The sequence below is a fragment of the Triticum aestivum genome, chromosome 3A (assembly GCF_018294505.1).
Source record: "Triticum aestivum cultivar Chinese Spring chromosome 3A, IWGSC CS RefSeq v2.1, whole genome shotgun sequence".
NCBI lineage: Eukaryota > Viridiplantae > Streptophyta > Magnoliopsida > Poales > Poaceae > Triticum > Triticum aestivum.
The window spans coordinates 260,301,410-260,316,753 of NC_057800.1; the positions used below are offsets into that span (position 1 = coordinate 260,301,410).

Consider the following 15,344-nt stretch of genomic DNA (forward strand, 5'->3'; position numbering starts at 1 on the left):
CAATATTAAAATTCTGTCTTGAATCTTTCGGATCTGAACATTCATGCCACAATAAAGAAAATTACATTGATAATTATATTAGGAAGCATTCCACATCAAAAAATTTGTTTTTATCATTTACCTACTTGAGGACGAGCAGTAATTAAGCTTGGGGATGTTGATACATCTCCAATGTATCTATAATTTTTGATTGTTCCATGCTATTATATTATCTCTTTTTGATGTTTAATGGGCTTTAATATGCACTTTTATATTATTTTTGGGACTAACCTATTAACCCGGGATGATTAAGATTGTCTATGAATAATATTTGATTCTTCTCTGAATTCTTATATGCATGATTTGCTATCTTTGCAAGTCTCTTTGAAATATCAGTTTGGTTTGGCCTACTAGATTGATCTTTCTTGCAATGGGAGAAGTGCTTAGCTTTGGGTTCAATCTTGCGGTGTCCTTTCCCAGTGACAGTAGGGGCAGCAAGGCATGTATTATATTGTTGCCATTGAGGATAAAAAGATGAGGTTTATATCATATTGCTTGAGTTTATCCCTCTATATCATGTCATCTTGCCTAATGCGTTACTCTGTTCTTATGAACTTAATACTCTAGATGCATGCTGGATAGCGGTTGATGTGTGGAGTAATAGTAGTAGATGCAGAATGGTTTTGGTCTACTTGACACGGACGTGATGCCTATGTTCATGATCATGCCTAGATATCATCATAACTATGCGCTTTTCTATCAATTGCTCGACAGTAATTTGTTCACCCACCATAATATATGCTATCTTGAGAGAAGCCACTAGTGAAACCTATGGCCCCCGGGTCTACTTCACATCATATAAGTTTCCGATCTACAATTGTAGTTTACTATTTATTTTGCAATCTTTACTTTTCAATCTATACAACAAAAATACCAAAAATATTTATCTTATTATCTTTATCAGATCTTACTTTCGTAAGTGACCGTGAAGGGATTGACAACCCCTTTATCGCATTGGTTGCGAGATTCTTGTTTGTTTGTGCAGGTACTAGGCGACTTGCGTGTAGTCTTCTACTGGATTGATACATTGGTTCTCAAAAACTGAGGAAAATACTTACGCTACTTTGCTGCATCACCCTTTCCTCTTCAAGGGAAAACCAATGCATGCTCAAGAGGTAGCATTCTCCGATGAAAGTTGTCTTCTTGGGGTCCATCGGGTGAACTTGAAATTTAACTATTTCTTCCAATGGTTTAAAGGAGGTGGATTTGGGCCGTTTATCAAGGATTGTGTCGTCCCTATCCACCATGGAGCAAATTTGTCTCCTCGGTCACGGGAATCCTCCAGTTTTATTCGGTTTTTTTTCTCAAACTGGTTTTTTCCCGGTTCACTGGTCACTTCCGAGACGGTTTTATTCATTATTTTTTTCTTTCTATTTTTATTGCATACTTTTTTTAATTCGTGTTTTTTTTCAAAATAGATGATTTTCCTTTTAAAAAAGTAGACGACCATTTTTTCTAAATCAACGATCTTTTTTCAAATGTGATGATTTTTTTTAAAATTCGATGATTTCAAATTTGATGGACTTTTTTAAAATTGGAAAACTTTATTTTTCAAATTCAATAAATTTTGTCTAAATTTGATGAACTTTTATAAATTTTGATGAACTTTTTTCAAATTTGTGAACATTTTTTAAATTCGATAATTTTTTCGTATTTGTAAATTTTTTTCAAATGATAAAAGTTCATGCAAAAATGAAAAAAAAGTCATCGATTTGAAAAGAGTTCATGAACTGAAAAGAAAATCAAACAAGGAAGAAGAAAAAAGAGAAAATAATGAAAAAAGGAAAAATAAAACAATATATAAAAAGAAAATATGTAGCTTGTCAGACCTTCCTAAGTGGCCGATTGGTTAGTGCAATGGTTGACAAAACATGAGGACACTAGTTCAATTCACATTGCACGCATAATTTTCTCTCTCTTATGTTTCCTCTTCCTATTGGAAGCGCCCCGGGGCTATCCGGCCCAATCAATACTATTTTTTCTTTTTGTTTCCTTTTTCGAGATTTTGGTTTTCCTTGATATTATTTTTTATCTTATTTTCATTTTCCTTTCCTTTTCCAACAGTTGTTCTGAATTTTTTTAAAATTTTCATATTTTCTAAAATTTGTTCAATTTTTCAAAAAATGTTTCTGTTTTGTTTTTTGTTAGAAACTCCAAAATTTGAATTTTATAAAATGTTAGAAAATTATAAAATGACTTTAAAAAATTGCTCAATTCTTTTCGAAAAATGTTCAAAAATTCAAAGAAATATATAATTTTAAATTACAAGAATGTTTGGAAATTCAATGAAATTTAGAATCCGAAATTTTAAAAATAATCACAAAATTTCACAAATTTTTCCTTCTAGAAATTTGAAAAAATGTTCCCCTTTTAATAATTTTCTCACAAATTCAGAAAATGTTAATGTTTTGCAAAATTTGATTGAAAATTCCAAAAAAATGGGGAGTTTCATGAAATGTTGATGTTTAAAAAAATCATAATTTCAAAAATGTTAATGTTTTAAATCATGTTCCTATTTCTCAAAAAACATTCACGTTTTCATAAAATTGCTCATAATTTAGTAAAATATTCGCGTTTTCCATTTGTTCCTGTTTTTCCTAATTTTTTTGAGATTCCCAAAAAATGTTTGCGTATTCATAAAATTTAAAATTTATTTAGAGTTTCAAAAAAAATATTTTAAAGGATCCAGCACTGGTTGCTATAATTTTGCGCGGCTCATTAATGACTTGGGCTGGTTGGCTCCACTAAAATTGTACCCCCTTTAACGTTTGTGAGGTCTAGGGTTCGATTCCCAGGCACTTCTCTTTTTCGGCATTTAACTTTACACCAACAAAGGCGTGCTTGCGCAGTGCAACCAGTGGACCGGCCCACTCGAGAGGCGCCCCTTTGGGTATGGGCGTACGTACACAAGGCGCTTTTGACATGGATGACGTATTTTTAGAAATACCATCCTATCCATTATTACGAATATGAGAGATCTTATATATTGATGTGTTAAGTGGTTGTAGCGAAGCAATTCATCGCCGTGAAGGATGAACACCACGACATTCGAGGATGGGTGTGGCTAAGTTTTAATCGACTGAGACTTAACCAAGTCTTCATCAAGTGAGACGGTATATGAAAAAAGAAAAAAAAAATCATGTATGAATCTTGATGCAAGATAAAAGAAATATAGCATCGACACATAATGCAAAAGCTGTTGGAGGATGTATCCCCAAGAGAAAAGAAATGTGATACTACTGTATTTCCAGGGATCCAGCTTGGGAATCCGGAGCAGCAGCAAACCCCATGGGTGACACGCCTCTCCGTGCCCATTGCACACACCCCAATGAGCCTCCCACTACACATCATTTTCAGCTAGACTAGTACTAGTGACTAGTCCATCCTCCAACGAAAGGAAAGCAAGCAACGGCGTTTGGTGCGTCGTGTATGCCCGCCCCCGCCAAGAGAGGAAGATAGAGAAACCAAGCCAAACCGTATAGGAGTGCTCGCTGAATTAGATACTCCTTTCTTTCTTGCTGTGTCCGCCACACATTCCTATGCGCACGCTTCCCCACGCACACACGCTCTCTGCGTATAGATGCCGTGCTCACTAGAGCGGCGACGATACGGCATCATAAACACTTTGCCTCTTGTGCATGGTCATGGTCAGTCACCACTCCAGCTCCCGTCGCCCGTCGGTACTCCTACCACTACTCCTCCTACTCCTACTCCTAGGCGGGCGAGTATAGCAGTGTGATGTGCCATCCATCCATCCATCCATCGTTGATCGTTGGCTGGGCTGGCATAGTGAGTGAGTGAGTGGGTGGCGGTGGACTGGTGACAGTGAGCTGCAAACCTTGGACATGAATTGAGGGGCACCCATCTTTTCCTGTCCATGACTGTCCGAGTGATGGATGGATGGATGGATTGATTGATTGATCTGTGATGCCTCACTAGCTCAGCTCCCCTCCGCTTTGTGGCAAATCGCATCAGCAACAGGGACCTCCTCTCCTCTCCTCTCCTCTCCTATGGTGTGACTATTTGTTGCGATTTTTCTTCCACCTCCCCCTCTTTCTCTTTCCATATCCTCCTCCTGCTGGTTCCTCCTTCCTTGGTCCTCGTCTCACCAACACACACACAGAGTCAGAGAGAGGGAGAATCAAAGAAGAAGAAGAAGATGGAGAGGAGGAGGAAGGCAATGTGGCTGTACCCGAAGGTGGTCGGCTTCAACCCTCCCGAGAGATGGGGGCACTCCGCCTGCTTCTTCGAGGGAGTCATTTACGTCTTCGGGGTATGTATGTATGTATATAATATATCTCTTGGGTTTGCTAGCTAGTTCGTCAGTTCCATTTTGCTGCTAGAGGTAGACTAGTTTCTCTTGACTGGCCCAGCGTCTTCTTCTTTTCGTTTAGAATAAAAAAAAATAACCATCAAGACACTCTAGGTTGCAGTCTCTTTTTGGGCAGGAAGAAATGCCCTTTTTGGTGTGTTACTTAATACGGAGTAATAATAATCCTGTGGGGTTCTCTTTGTTTTGTCATGTTGCCACTCCCAGTCCCAGTGAAGCACTCTGAAATTTACTTTTCTTTCATCCAAGGGATGCTGCGGCGGCCTGCATTTCAGCGACGTGCTCACCCTCAACCTGGACACAATGGCGTGGAGCTCCCTGGCGACCAAGGGGCAGAGGCCCGGGACACGGGACAGCCACGGCGCCGCGCTCATCGGCCACCGGATGCTCGTCTTCGGCGGCACCAACGGCAACAAGAAGGTGAACGACCTTCACGTGCTGGACCTACGCACCAAGGAGTGGAGCAGGCCTCCCTGCAAGGGGACCCCGCCCTCGCCAAGGGAGAGCCACACCGTCACCACGGCGGCCGGCGGCGACAAGCTGGTGGTCTTCGGCGGGAGCGGGGAAGGGGAGGGGAACTACCTCAACGACGTGCACGTGCTGGACCTGCCCACCATGACGTGGACGTCGCCACGGGTCACCGGCGAGGTCGTCCCCGCGCCCAGGGACAGCCACGGCGCCGTCACGGTCGGCAACAGGCTCTTCGTCTACGGAGGGGACTGCGGAGACCGCTACCTCGGCGAGGTGGACGTGCTCGACATGGACACCATGGCATGGTCAAGGGTAATCGTCATGTCTTTTTTTTATCTCTTTTTTTTCGAAGAAGGAGGATCGCCCCCGGCCTCTGCATCCGACAGATGCATGCGTAGGGTAGATGAATTTATGTTCATTTCGTTGCTTGACAGTTTTCAGTAAAAGGAGCCTCACCTGGTGTCCGGGCAGGTCATGCAGCCCTTGGCATTGGATCTAAGGTCAGCACCATGTACTGAAACGTTACTACTCCGTGAAGAAATAAATCATCCTATTTCGCAAAAAAAAAATCATCCTAAATAAGTACTACTAAAGCTTATCTGTATGTATATATAGATCTATGTAATTGGAGGAGTTGGTGATAAGCAATACTACAGTGATGCATGGATTCTTGATGTGGTTGATCGGTCTTGGACTCAACTTGAGACGTGCGGGCAGCAACCCCAGGGCCGGTTTTCTCATTCAGCAGTCATCATGAATACTGATATTGCAATCTATGGAGGGTAATCTTTCTTGCACAAACAAATAAGTACATTCTACTTGCTTCAGTACCACCAATTTGGCATACCTTGAAATTGCACAGATGCGGTGAAGATGAACGGCCCCTGAATGAGCTACTCGTTCTGCAATTAGGCTCTGGGCATCCAAATGGCCGATACAACATCTCCATGTGCAAGATTTTGAGCAACCACTGGAGTCAGGAGAAGCGCAAGCTGTTGAGAGCACAACACGTGAGTACCTTAACCCTTTTACTCCCTCCATTCCATATTAATTAATTAATTCTCGTTGATTTAGCAGTACAACTTTGTGCTAAATTAGCGACATTTAATATGGTACGGAGGGATTCTTATTAGTATGCAAACACATACTCTATGTGATACACAATATGGTATGGTACTACAGCACAAGGATGCAAGCCCAAGCAACCGGGAACTCGGTCATAAACCTGGAGAAGCAGAAATTGAGCAAATTAGAAACCCTTTCCTCCGTGGTCTAGGTAAGTGAATATCTCATCTTGCCAAAGCAATTCCTATATATTGGTCAAGTCTTGCATTTATTATCGATAATCTGTTGGTTCACATGTTTAGAAAATGGGCATGTGAAAAGAAGAAAAACTGGAGATGCTGGTCCAAATGAGATGGAGTTGGAGCAGGAGGAGCACTCACTATCGCTGTCCCAGCATTCGTCCCCTTCCCAGTCCGAAAAAGATCAGGAGCAGAATGGAGCTCAGATGATTTCAGGCGGGTTAATCTCATCAGCAATGCAACCGTTGGTTCGTCTTAACGCCAACGGTTCTCGAAGGACTAGCGGAGGCATCAAGACTGACCAGTTTGTCCGCGGCATTGCACCGCAGCAACGACACGAAATGCAGTTCCTAACAGCTGAAGCTAAGCAGCAGCACAGGCCATCCGGCCCACCTCTTGTATGCCTCTCTCCCTTCCACAACACTAGCTAGTAGTAGTAGCTTATGTGGGCATGTTTCTTGATGGCTATCGTGTCTGGTGGTTTGATCTGCAGATTGGAGCTGAGGTTCATGGGACGGTTGATGGAGCTTTCGACTCGGGGTATCTGGTCACAGCCGTCGTCAGTGGGCAGCTTTTCAGAGGCGTTCTGTTCGCTCCTGTAAGCTTATCCATCCATCTGGAACTAATCACAAATGTAACCTACAAGTTATTGAGGTTGTGGCATTCCATTTTTAATGTCAGGGACCCGGAGTAACAGCGCCAAGACCTGTAATGCAGCATCAGATTCTCAATAGCTCGGCGATTCCTCCCCAGCACCAGCACGCCTTCCCGGTTCACGCCCGACCGCTGCCGCAGGCCACAGGCTTTGTACGGCCTGACTACAGTCACCATGCTCGGCGTGGGTTCCCGGCCAGACTTGTCAAGTCCGAGCCGGAGAGGAGCGGCAGTGACCTTCACCATGTTGTGCTCACGCTCGGAGGCCCAGGAGGGGGCAACTGACCCTATTTCCGGAAACACTTCGACCTCCTCCTCGCATTCGTCTCTTGAAGTTGCTCTGTAAAATATATATTCTACTAGTTGAGGAAAATAAGCCTTCATGGTTTCAGTATTTCTGCGACTGCGGCTCTAATGCTCTAGCAGAGTCGTCATATGGCCCGGATCACCATAATAATCGACTAATCGTATCAATACGATGATTTTGGCTGAAAACCACACTCTAACAGAGTCGTCGTCCAGCTCTCGGTCTGTATAATTTATGGAGCGTGCGCCATATCCCGCCCGCAACCGCAAACCCTCCATATTTGAATGCTGGGGGAGTGAACTATTCGAGCTAGAGCTGGAGGGAAGTTTCACCTCGGCCTTTCCTCCTGCGTGTAGCCTAGTCAATGGCGTTGTTGTTCGTATGGCTGCCACTTTTGCGCTTGTCAATGCAGTAGCTACATATCCCATATCCATCAGGAAGAGCGTCAATTAATGGCCACAACGCTTCTCACTCTCATTTCCCACTCGAGCATGCCCATTCGTGGATATTGCTCGCATACAAACACGTCATCGTGCACCCTCGACGCCGGGGATGATACACCATAGCTCACGCTCACGTCGAAGGAGACCGTCCGGAAGTGTGATATGCGAGCAATCTGGCTGACGCTTTTTATACATCCAAAACCCCACACGCCCGAGAAGACCCTGCCAGGGCGCGCAACGGCTATGGTCTGCCCTACGTCGACCTGATCGCCCCTAGGGCCTCGAGGTCGCCGCACTACAAACGAAGAACGAGAAGAAGAATCAGGGTTAAGAAGAGAAGATAGAAAGTAGATGTTTTTGTCGATTGTATGTTGTTCAATCGGTCGTCACCTTTCATTTGTTTATGTGGCGGCTAGACTTCCTATACAAGAAAAGGACTTCAAATTTCATCCAAATCCTTCCAAAATCAACTGAACTCGTATTTAGGTAAGTCTAAGACATCAATTCGATTTTTGGATCCTACTGGCCACAAACGACCTTTGATGAAAATGAGCTCAAAAGAAAGTTTAACCGTTTCAAAGAGGCGAAGAACTTTCATGATGAACGTTTTTGATTGAGGTCATATTCAGGGCTGAATCACTCGTGCAAGCAGGCAATCAGTGGTGCTACCCATCAGACATCAGTTATATGGCTGTGTGATGGGACGCGCCACTTTTGGCTCGTGGTAGGGTTGCACTTCAATGGCTTTAACTTTTGCATACAACTTTGGATTAAGACGGTTTTTATATCAAAATCGACCATTTCGACAAGACGAAGACAATTCATATAGAAAGTTTTCTCATATGAGTACGTCTTGGAGGTGTAATTGGCCAAACAGTACTCTGAGTGCCAAAATCTTAGTAGTTCGAGCACATTTTCGGCCCTTTAAATGAGATCGGATGGTGATGACCCAAACATCAAAATTTCTCATTTGACTGTACGGAACTTTCACACATTGAGAACTCTTCCATTTGAGACCATCTTAATTAAGTTTGTAACCATGCCAAAATCTGATGTCAACACATGGCCCCCTTGTTTTTGGGCAAAGCTTGTGTGCCGAAAATAATGTGCACGGAGCTTTTTTTAAGGATGATGTGAACACTCGATTGGCAATTTCGTACGTTCTTAGGGCGATAAGTATTTATCGGCCATTACTTGTTTGAACCCTTGATGCAAACTTGGGTGAAACCTTCTCAACTTCATTAAAAATCCGGTGATAAAGTTCCATAGATATGTATCTCAATGCCATCCTCAGGACCATATTGTTCACTCTTTCGCTAGGATTTTGTAGATAGTCAAGAATGAACAATCCTTGCTTTCACCTGCATAAAAAATTCATTAGTGGCTGAAGCGGCGGGCTTCGGTTTGGCCTTACCTATATTGGTGAGGCCAAGCATCGGCTATTGATAGATATGCAATATACCATGATCAACATGGTAGTCGGATGCTTGTTGTGCCAACTCATTTGCTCTCCAATTGTCATGTCTAGATATATGAGCAATATTAAAGCAACTTAAGGTAAAATTTACATCTAGTCATACCTCAAGATAAACTAGAAGTGATTCGTCAAAACATTGATAAACCTTGGATATTTGTTGCACTACTCATAACGAATCACCAAAAACCTCAATATGTGTAGCACCTATGGCAACGAAAAGCTCCAAGCCGGATTACATTGCATATTTGGCTTTGATTATTGTACAAAAAATGTTTTAAGTGGCATGAGGCTTCACAAAATAGCACCATCAGGAGATATATAAACAAGACCAATACCTCTTTATAGACCATGAGGCTTTGTATCATCTTGATGCTACATTTTAAAGATAAAAAAACACCCTTTATCGAGAAAGAAGTTTTTTTAGCTCTGTGTTTCCAATGTTTGCAATAGATGGGAGTGTAGTTCTTTTGCTGCATGTGCACTTCTATATTTAGACCTTTGGATCTAAAAATGGGTGGTTATTGATGTTTCTGTCATTGATCTAGGAGCGTCTTGGTGTTTTTGCTGCATGCCCAGTATTATACTCTCCTATTATGCAAAGGCACTATTCAAGACCTTAGGAAGATTAAACATTTCCAAATTCTAGTGTTGAGTTATATGCTCTTTTTGAGTTACAAATGTCATAAAACTTGCTTGCCAAAGGTGGTTATTTTTGGGTATGACTATATCTATCCTCCTTTTTCATTTCCTATGCCACTAGAAAAAAATGCTAATGCTCATATTTTAGTATGTAATGCCAAAGAAATGCTAATGCTAACAGTTGTAGATGTGTAATACTCTCTTTTAGTTTAGTATATATCAATTGTAGGAGCCTCTCCAGTTGTAAGTTCCCTCAAAAGAGGGCAATTAAGATGGTTTGGCTGCTGATTTTTTTCTCTTACTCACCTGTGAACGGTTAAAATACATGGCGTCCTAACTTATTAGTTACACAGTGTTGGACTAGATAGTTGCCATTATACAGTGCACCCTTAGTGCCTTGATAATATGTTATAAAATGTGAAATTGGGCAATACATTTGGAGTACTTCCATAACAAGATGTTTCATACACTTTCCTGCTTGGACATTCTCATATTAGTTTCCTTCTCACTATCCTCTCGACTTTGCAGCTTCGTGTTGTAAGACTTTAGATAATAATCAAATTATATAGTAATTGGAGACTTGTAAGAGGGAACTCCTGTAGGCAACATCCTGGGCAGGGCTTCTGATCAATGCCTAGTTCAGGACAAAAGACATCATAGCTGGCCTAAATGAAGGCAACCTATGAAGACTGGAGAAAGATACTCACGTTTTTGTTTTACAATGTAGCATTTATGGCGCGGCTTACTCTGTAACAAATCCTACTAGTAGAATGCCTGCGCGCCTCCACGGGCTTCTATAATATTTTGTTGAAGATATATAAAAATATGTTAAATTTTATAGGTAGAGACAATATACCATGGTCACGATCGCATAATAATGAAAGTCCACTTCACTTGTAATATAAACTGATAAGAAAATGGCAAAATGACAATGTATATGTATAAAGTGATGATCCAAATAAAAATCTATTGCAAATTATTGAGATCTATTTGATGCGCTTAAGAAATTCTTGCACAATATCAGGAAAGTTGTCTTTAGCTTAATTGGCACGATGTTTGAGCAAACATAATAAAAACTGATTCCTCAACTTATACCCATCCGGCAAAAGCAATATATGTACTTAGCACGAATACTTCACGTGGAAGGTCTAAAAACATGTGTAACATACAAAAAAACATGTGTAACGGACAATACTCACCATTCAAACCGGCTTCACCAGGTCTTTAACATTCCACGAGAGCACAAAATGAAAAACAAAATAGCCAGACAAACCCCTACAATTTACTAAATTGTTATTACATTAAATATGGCGATAACAAAAATAAATGTTTATATTCTGAATTTATTACCAGTCTACACTCGCTGGAATACCATTAGGAAATAAATGTTGCCATTTTGATATATCAGAATTCCATCCTGGTTGCTTTATTTCGAGCGCTTCTTTGAATTCCCTCACAAGACTTGTTAATTTCACTAAGTGCCTCAGAATTTTAAGCTGTGACGACTGTGTTGTATGAATAGGGTCCAGAATAGATACACATCGTGCCTCTTTGTCGATGATAAATCTACAAGTGGTAGCTATTAGAAACAACAATAAACCATGACAAAAAATGGACAAAATACCTTACTTACCATGTTGCACGATGAACTGTTGTTGTCTATCCCAGGCCAGCTAAAAAACAAGGTTGCCAACATCTGAATAGTTTCCTTATCGCAAAACTTTTGATCTCGTGTTGAATCCAGCATCATGTACTGAGTAAAAAATCCTATTTGGAAACATGTTGATACTAACAATATTAAATGAATAAATATGATAACTTACATAAAATTGTAGATCCATATAGTGTATAGGAGGGTATGTGAACAATACTCCCTCGTCACATGCCAGTATACTCACGGTGATGTTGAAACAATCATTGTCCATAGACCGCTCCATGTTAAGTATGCCTCATTCCTACCTGAAAACTGGACGGTAAGAGTAATAATAATGTATATTGGCACATTGCATATTGATAAATGATACTTACTCCTACACACCCGGCATCATTGGTCGACATAATGTAGTTGTAGAGGCCGGCAAGTAATTCATATTGATTCATGGGCATGATGGGGATTGGGGTAGGACGTCTGTCTTTGTCTCTGTCAAGTGGATCCTCGAGGAGCTCGAGATGAGAATTAGGTAAAGTTTCTTCTTCGTCATATTGATTGCATATCAGACATACTTTTAGCTTATTTGGTTCTGAATTAAGCAAAATGACAGCTAATTTTCGTCGAAAATGTTTCATATCCTCCTTAAAAAAATTGATATAGTATTTTGAGATAAAATAATAAGATAATATATAAAAATAAAATACCTGGGTGAAATAGAACTATATTTGCAGCTGATGTATGAGCTCAAAAGTGTATCGAAGCGTGCACGCTTAAGTACATATTGTGTATTGTATTTTTCTCCTAACCCTGCTACATACCTTTTCAAAGTTTCAACTGCATTAATTCAATAGGCAAATATTAAACTCTAAAAGAGAACTAAACTCTCATTGTTTCGATGAAAATATATTTATATAGTTAAGACACAATTTTCTGTAACAGAATGACATAACCGAAAATGGTTTCTTGTTCACTATAAAATACGAGCCTGAACAACATCAGAGTAGCAGGGGTGATTGCATGTGAAAAGGGAAACTTGAAGAACATAATTTAATCCCTAAAGGAACACTACTGACCATACCCTGTTCCGAACCAGCGGTGTCGATGTGGTGCACCACCGCAAACACTTCTATTGTTCTGTTGTTCATCACCTACGGTCGTATGCACCGGTTAGCGCCATCTTGATGTTCCCTATTTTACAAAGATGGAGATCAAAAAATTTAGAATAGGCATGTTTGTTACCAACTACATCAAGAAAAGACCACATTAAGAACTCGAGTTATAGGAAGAAATTTCAGCATCAGTCAAAAGGAAATGGGCAAATATTGTATTACAGCCACCAACAATATATTGCATTACAGCTACGAAACTATAGTATATATGCAATATAAAAATTGGGTAATTAATTCGATGCCAGATAACTAAGGTGCAATAATGGCGTTGTACGCTTATTCTGGACATCAAAATCTAGATTAGTTACCCATACATGCACAAAAAAAACTCCCCCATACTCTGTTCATTTGTTGAACCATTTCATCAAGGCGGTCTACTAACCTACACACCCAAGAACTTCTAGCCATATTAAATCTCTTCGGTCTATTGCGTTCATCCATTCAGGCCGATCTTCGCTTCCCTTTGCTTTGGTCTATTGTGTTGTTCCTTCTCTCCTAAATAAATACCAATGTTAGCAGTGGATTTACAAATTATGGAGAGACACCTTGGTGCTGCAAGATCTGAAGAAAGAGGCTGACCTTGATGCTGCAAGCTAATATAGATTAAGGAGGCAATGGCTACAGGAGTTGGATCTTGGATGTATGTGCAACCATGGTCTTGTTTTGGTGACCACTGACCAGTACCTCACTACTGCAGGATGCTGCTAACGCGACACTACGATCAGAGACCCTTCGACGAAATTGTGTGTGATGCAATAATCGTAAATGGTGGTGTAAAAGAACCGTCAAAAAGGTGCAAAACGTTTGCGATGTCGGAGCCATCAAACACGGTTCACATTTTTAGTTGCATGTGCGATGCAGATCATATGGTTTAGTTCAATGAATTGTTTATGATTATGTGAAACAAAAGAAACGGGCAGCCAGATGAAGGTGTGTGCGATATACAACATACGGTTCACTCGAATGAACTGTTTGTGATGAGGAGGAACAATAGAAACGAGCAGCTAGATAAAGGTATGTGCGATTGAGGGCATATGCTTCAGAAGGGATTAACCGTTTGCAATTAGGCAACAGAAAAAAAATGGGTCAGCCAGATCAAAGTGTCTGCGATTGATGGCATACACTTCACACAGATGAACTGTTTGCGATTAGTCACAACAAACTAAAACAGTTAGATAGATCAACATGTGTGCGCTAGACGGGCACACACATTCTAATTAAAAGAAGCGTACGCGATGGTAATAACGAGCGCGCACGGTTATTGGAACAAGACGTGTGCTGCCATTGTCTATTGCGGTGCACCCTATGGTGCAAACGCCACGTACGCGGCCGAGAAGGCGTACGTGCCCACGTTACGCCTTCCAGGAATAGTGCTGCACTTATAACCATTAGTAAATTTTGAGCCTGGATCCCGTCACATTCCAAATTGCAAACCTGTTCACATCGATCAAAACCTAAACGGTTTCCCAATTAGGAGTGTATTAGTACTCGGTTATAAATACTACTACTCCAAGATGACTGCACATTCCTCCTCAACTTCTCATCCATAAAAACAAACAAGTCATTCATCATTGTTCCCTTGCGTCTGCCATGGCCAGCGTGAGTTCTGGATCGAGAGATTTCCACCAGGGATATCCGAGCATGGAAGCGGAAGCACGAGAGATGTCCCGCCTCGCCGTGAACACATCCGACATGTCCTGTCGCGCGGCCGTAGCAGCACAGAGGTCCCACCGCGCTGCCGAAGCAGCACGGAGGTCCCGCCATGCCGTCGATGCGGCAGACTGGTCCGGCCGCGCCGTGGAAGCAGAAGAGATGTCTAGTCGCACCGCGAATGCAACAGAGATGTCCTCCCGCGCCGCGGCGGCCTGGGAAAATGTCTCGCAGGAAGGCGAGGACTCTTACAGGCGCATGCATGTGATCGTCCATAGCCAGATGGATCAGATCTTCGACTGTGCGAGGTTGCAGGATGACATGAAAGCCTCTTTTGAACAGGCTACCGGCGTCATCCAGCAACTAAATGAGAGCAATGCAAAACTTCGGGCCGAGCGCGACCTACTGAGGGCGAAGATCGTCAAAAGTATGGAGCAGCAAGAGGAGACCACTGCCTTGTTGAAGAGGACCAGCGTCATCGTCGAGAAACTTATGGACAAGAATGCCATGTTACGCATCGAGCGCAGAAGGCTGGTGGAGGAATCCGTGGATGCTCTCAAGCAGCATCTTGAGGACAAGAAAGAGCTCATCGCTGCTCGCCACAGAGACTAGTTCTCGTGGCCTGCAGCAATGCATCAAGAAAGTAGAGATTAGCGAGCCAGATTGTTGTCTTCCTTCTTCTTTTGCCTTTATGTATTTCGGGCGTTGCCGCATGTGGCTTTTTAAATTATGTTCCTTTTTTGCGGGGATTTTAATTATGTTCCTAAATATGTAAGACAATTATTATCCACTGTCATCGCCTTTATATTCACCATGCTTGCTATAAGTCGCAGTCGATGCTATATAGGCCCATCGGATCTTACATCAAGATCCATGCCAAACATTCTTTTCAGATGTTCATTTTTCTCTCTTAAATCTCAGTCCAGTGAGACATATAGCCACACTGTAGAATAGGGGCTGGGACACCATTAATGGAGACATTGGGACGAAGGTGCGCGACGGGTAGAGGTCAAAGGGCCCTTCTCCTGATGAGCATGCGCAGGGGTCTGATCGCACGCCTCCCGTACTCAAATAGCTACCCCGCACAGCACCTCCTAGCCAATAAAAAAAGGGGACGCATGGCGTCACGTATTTGGTAAGTAGAACACCCATAGTTTCAATAATACTTGTGTTTCCGATTTGTAACGTGACAACACTTGTTCCAAAATGA

At 41.8% G+C, this 15,344-nt stretch overlaps 1 protein-coding gene across 1 annotated transcript; it reads left to right on the plus strand.

The window, feature by feature from the left end:
* Positions 1-3,682: 3,682 nt before the first annotated feature.
* LOC123061143 (kelch domain-containing protein 2) lies at positions 3,683-7,302 on the plus strand. The gene is made up of 9 exons (XM_044484093.1): positions 3,683-4,312; positions 4,619-5,152; positions 5,275-5,340; positions 5,456-5,622; positions 5,703-5,850; positions 6,023-6,116; positions 6,208-6,542; positions 6,638-6,742; positions 6,826-7,302. The coding sequence occupies exons 1-9, from the start codon at positions 4,199-4,201 to the stop codon at positions 7,081-7,083; spliced, it is 1,821 nt and encodes a 606-aa protein (XP_044340028.1). The 5' UTR covers positions 3,683-4,198; the 3' UTR covers positions 7,084-7,302.
* The last annotated feature ends 8,042 nt before the right edge of the window (positions 7,303-15,344 follow it).

Coding starts and splice junctions, on each gene's coding strand:
- LOC123061143 (XM_044484093.1), top strand. CDS start 4,199: ATGGAGAGGAGGAGGAAGGCAATGTGGCTGTACCCGAAGGTGGTCGGC. Junction 4,313..4,618: donor GAGTCATTTACGTCTTCGGG/GTATGTATGTAT, acceptor CTTTCATCCAAG/GGATGCTGCGGCGGCCTGCA. Junction 5,623..5,702: donor GATATTGCAATCTATGGAGG/GTAATCTTTCTT, acceptor GAAATTGCACAG/ATGCGGTGAAGATGAACGGC.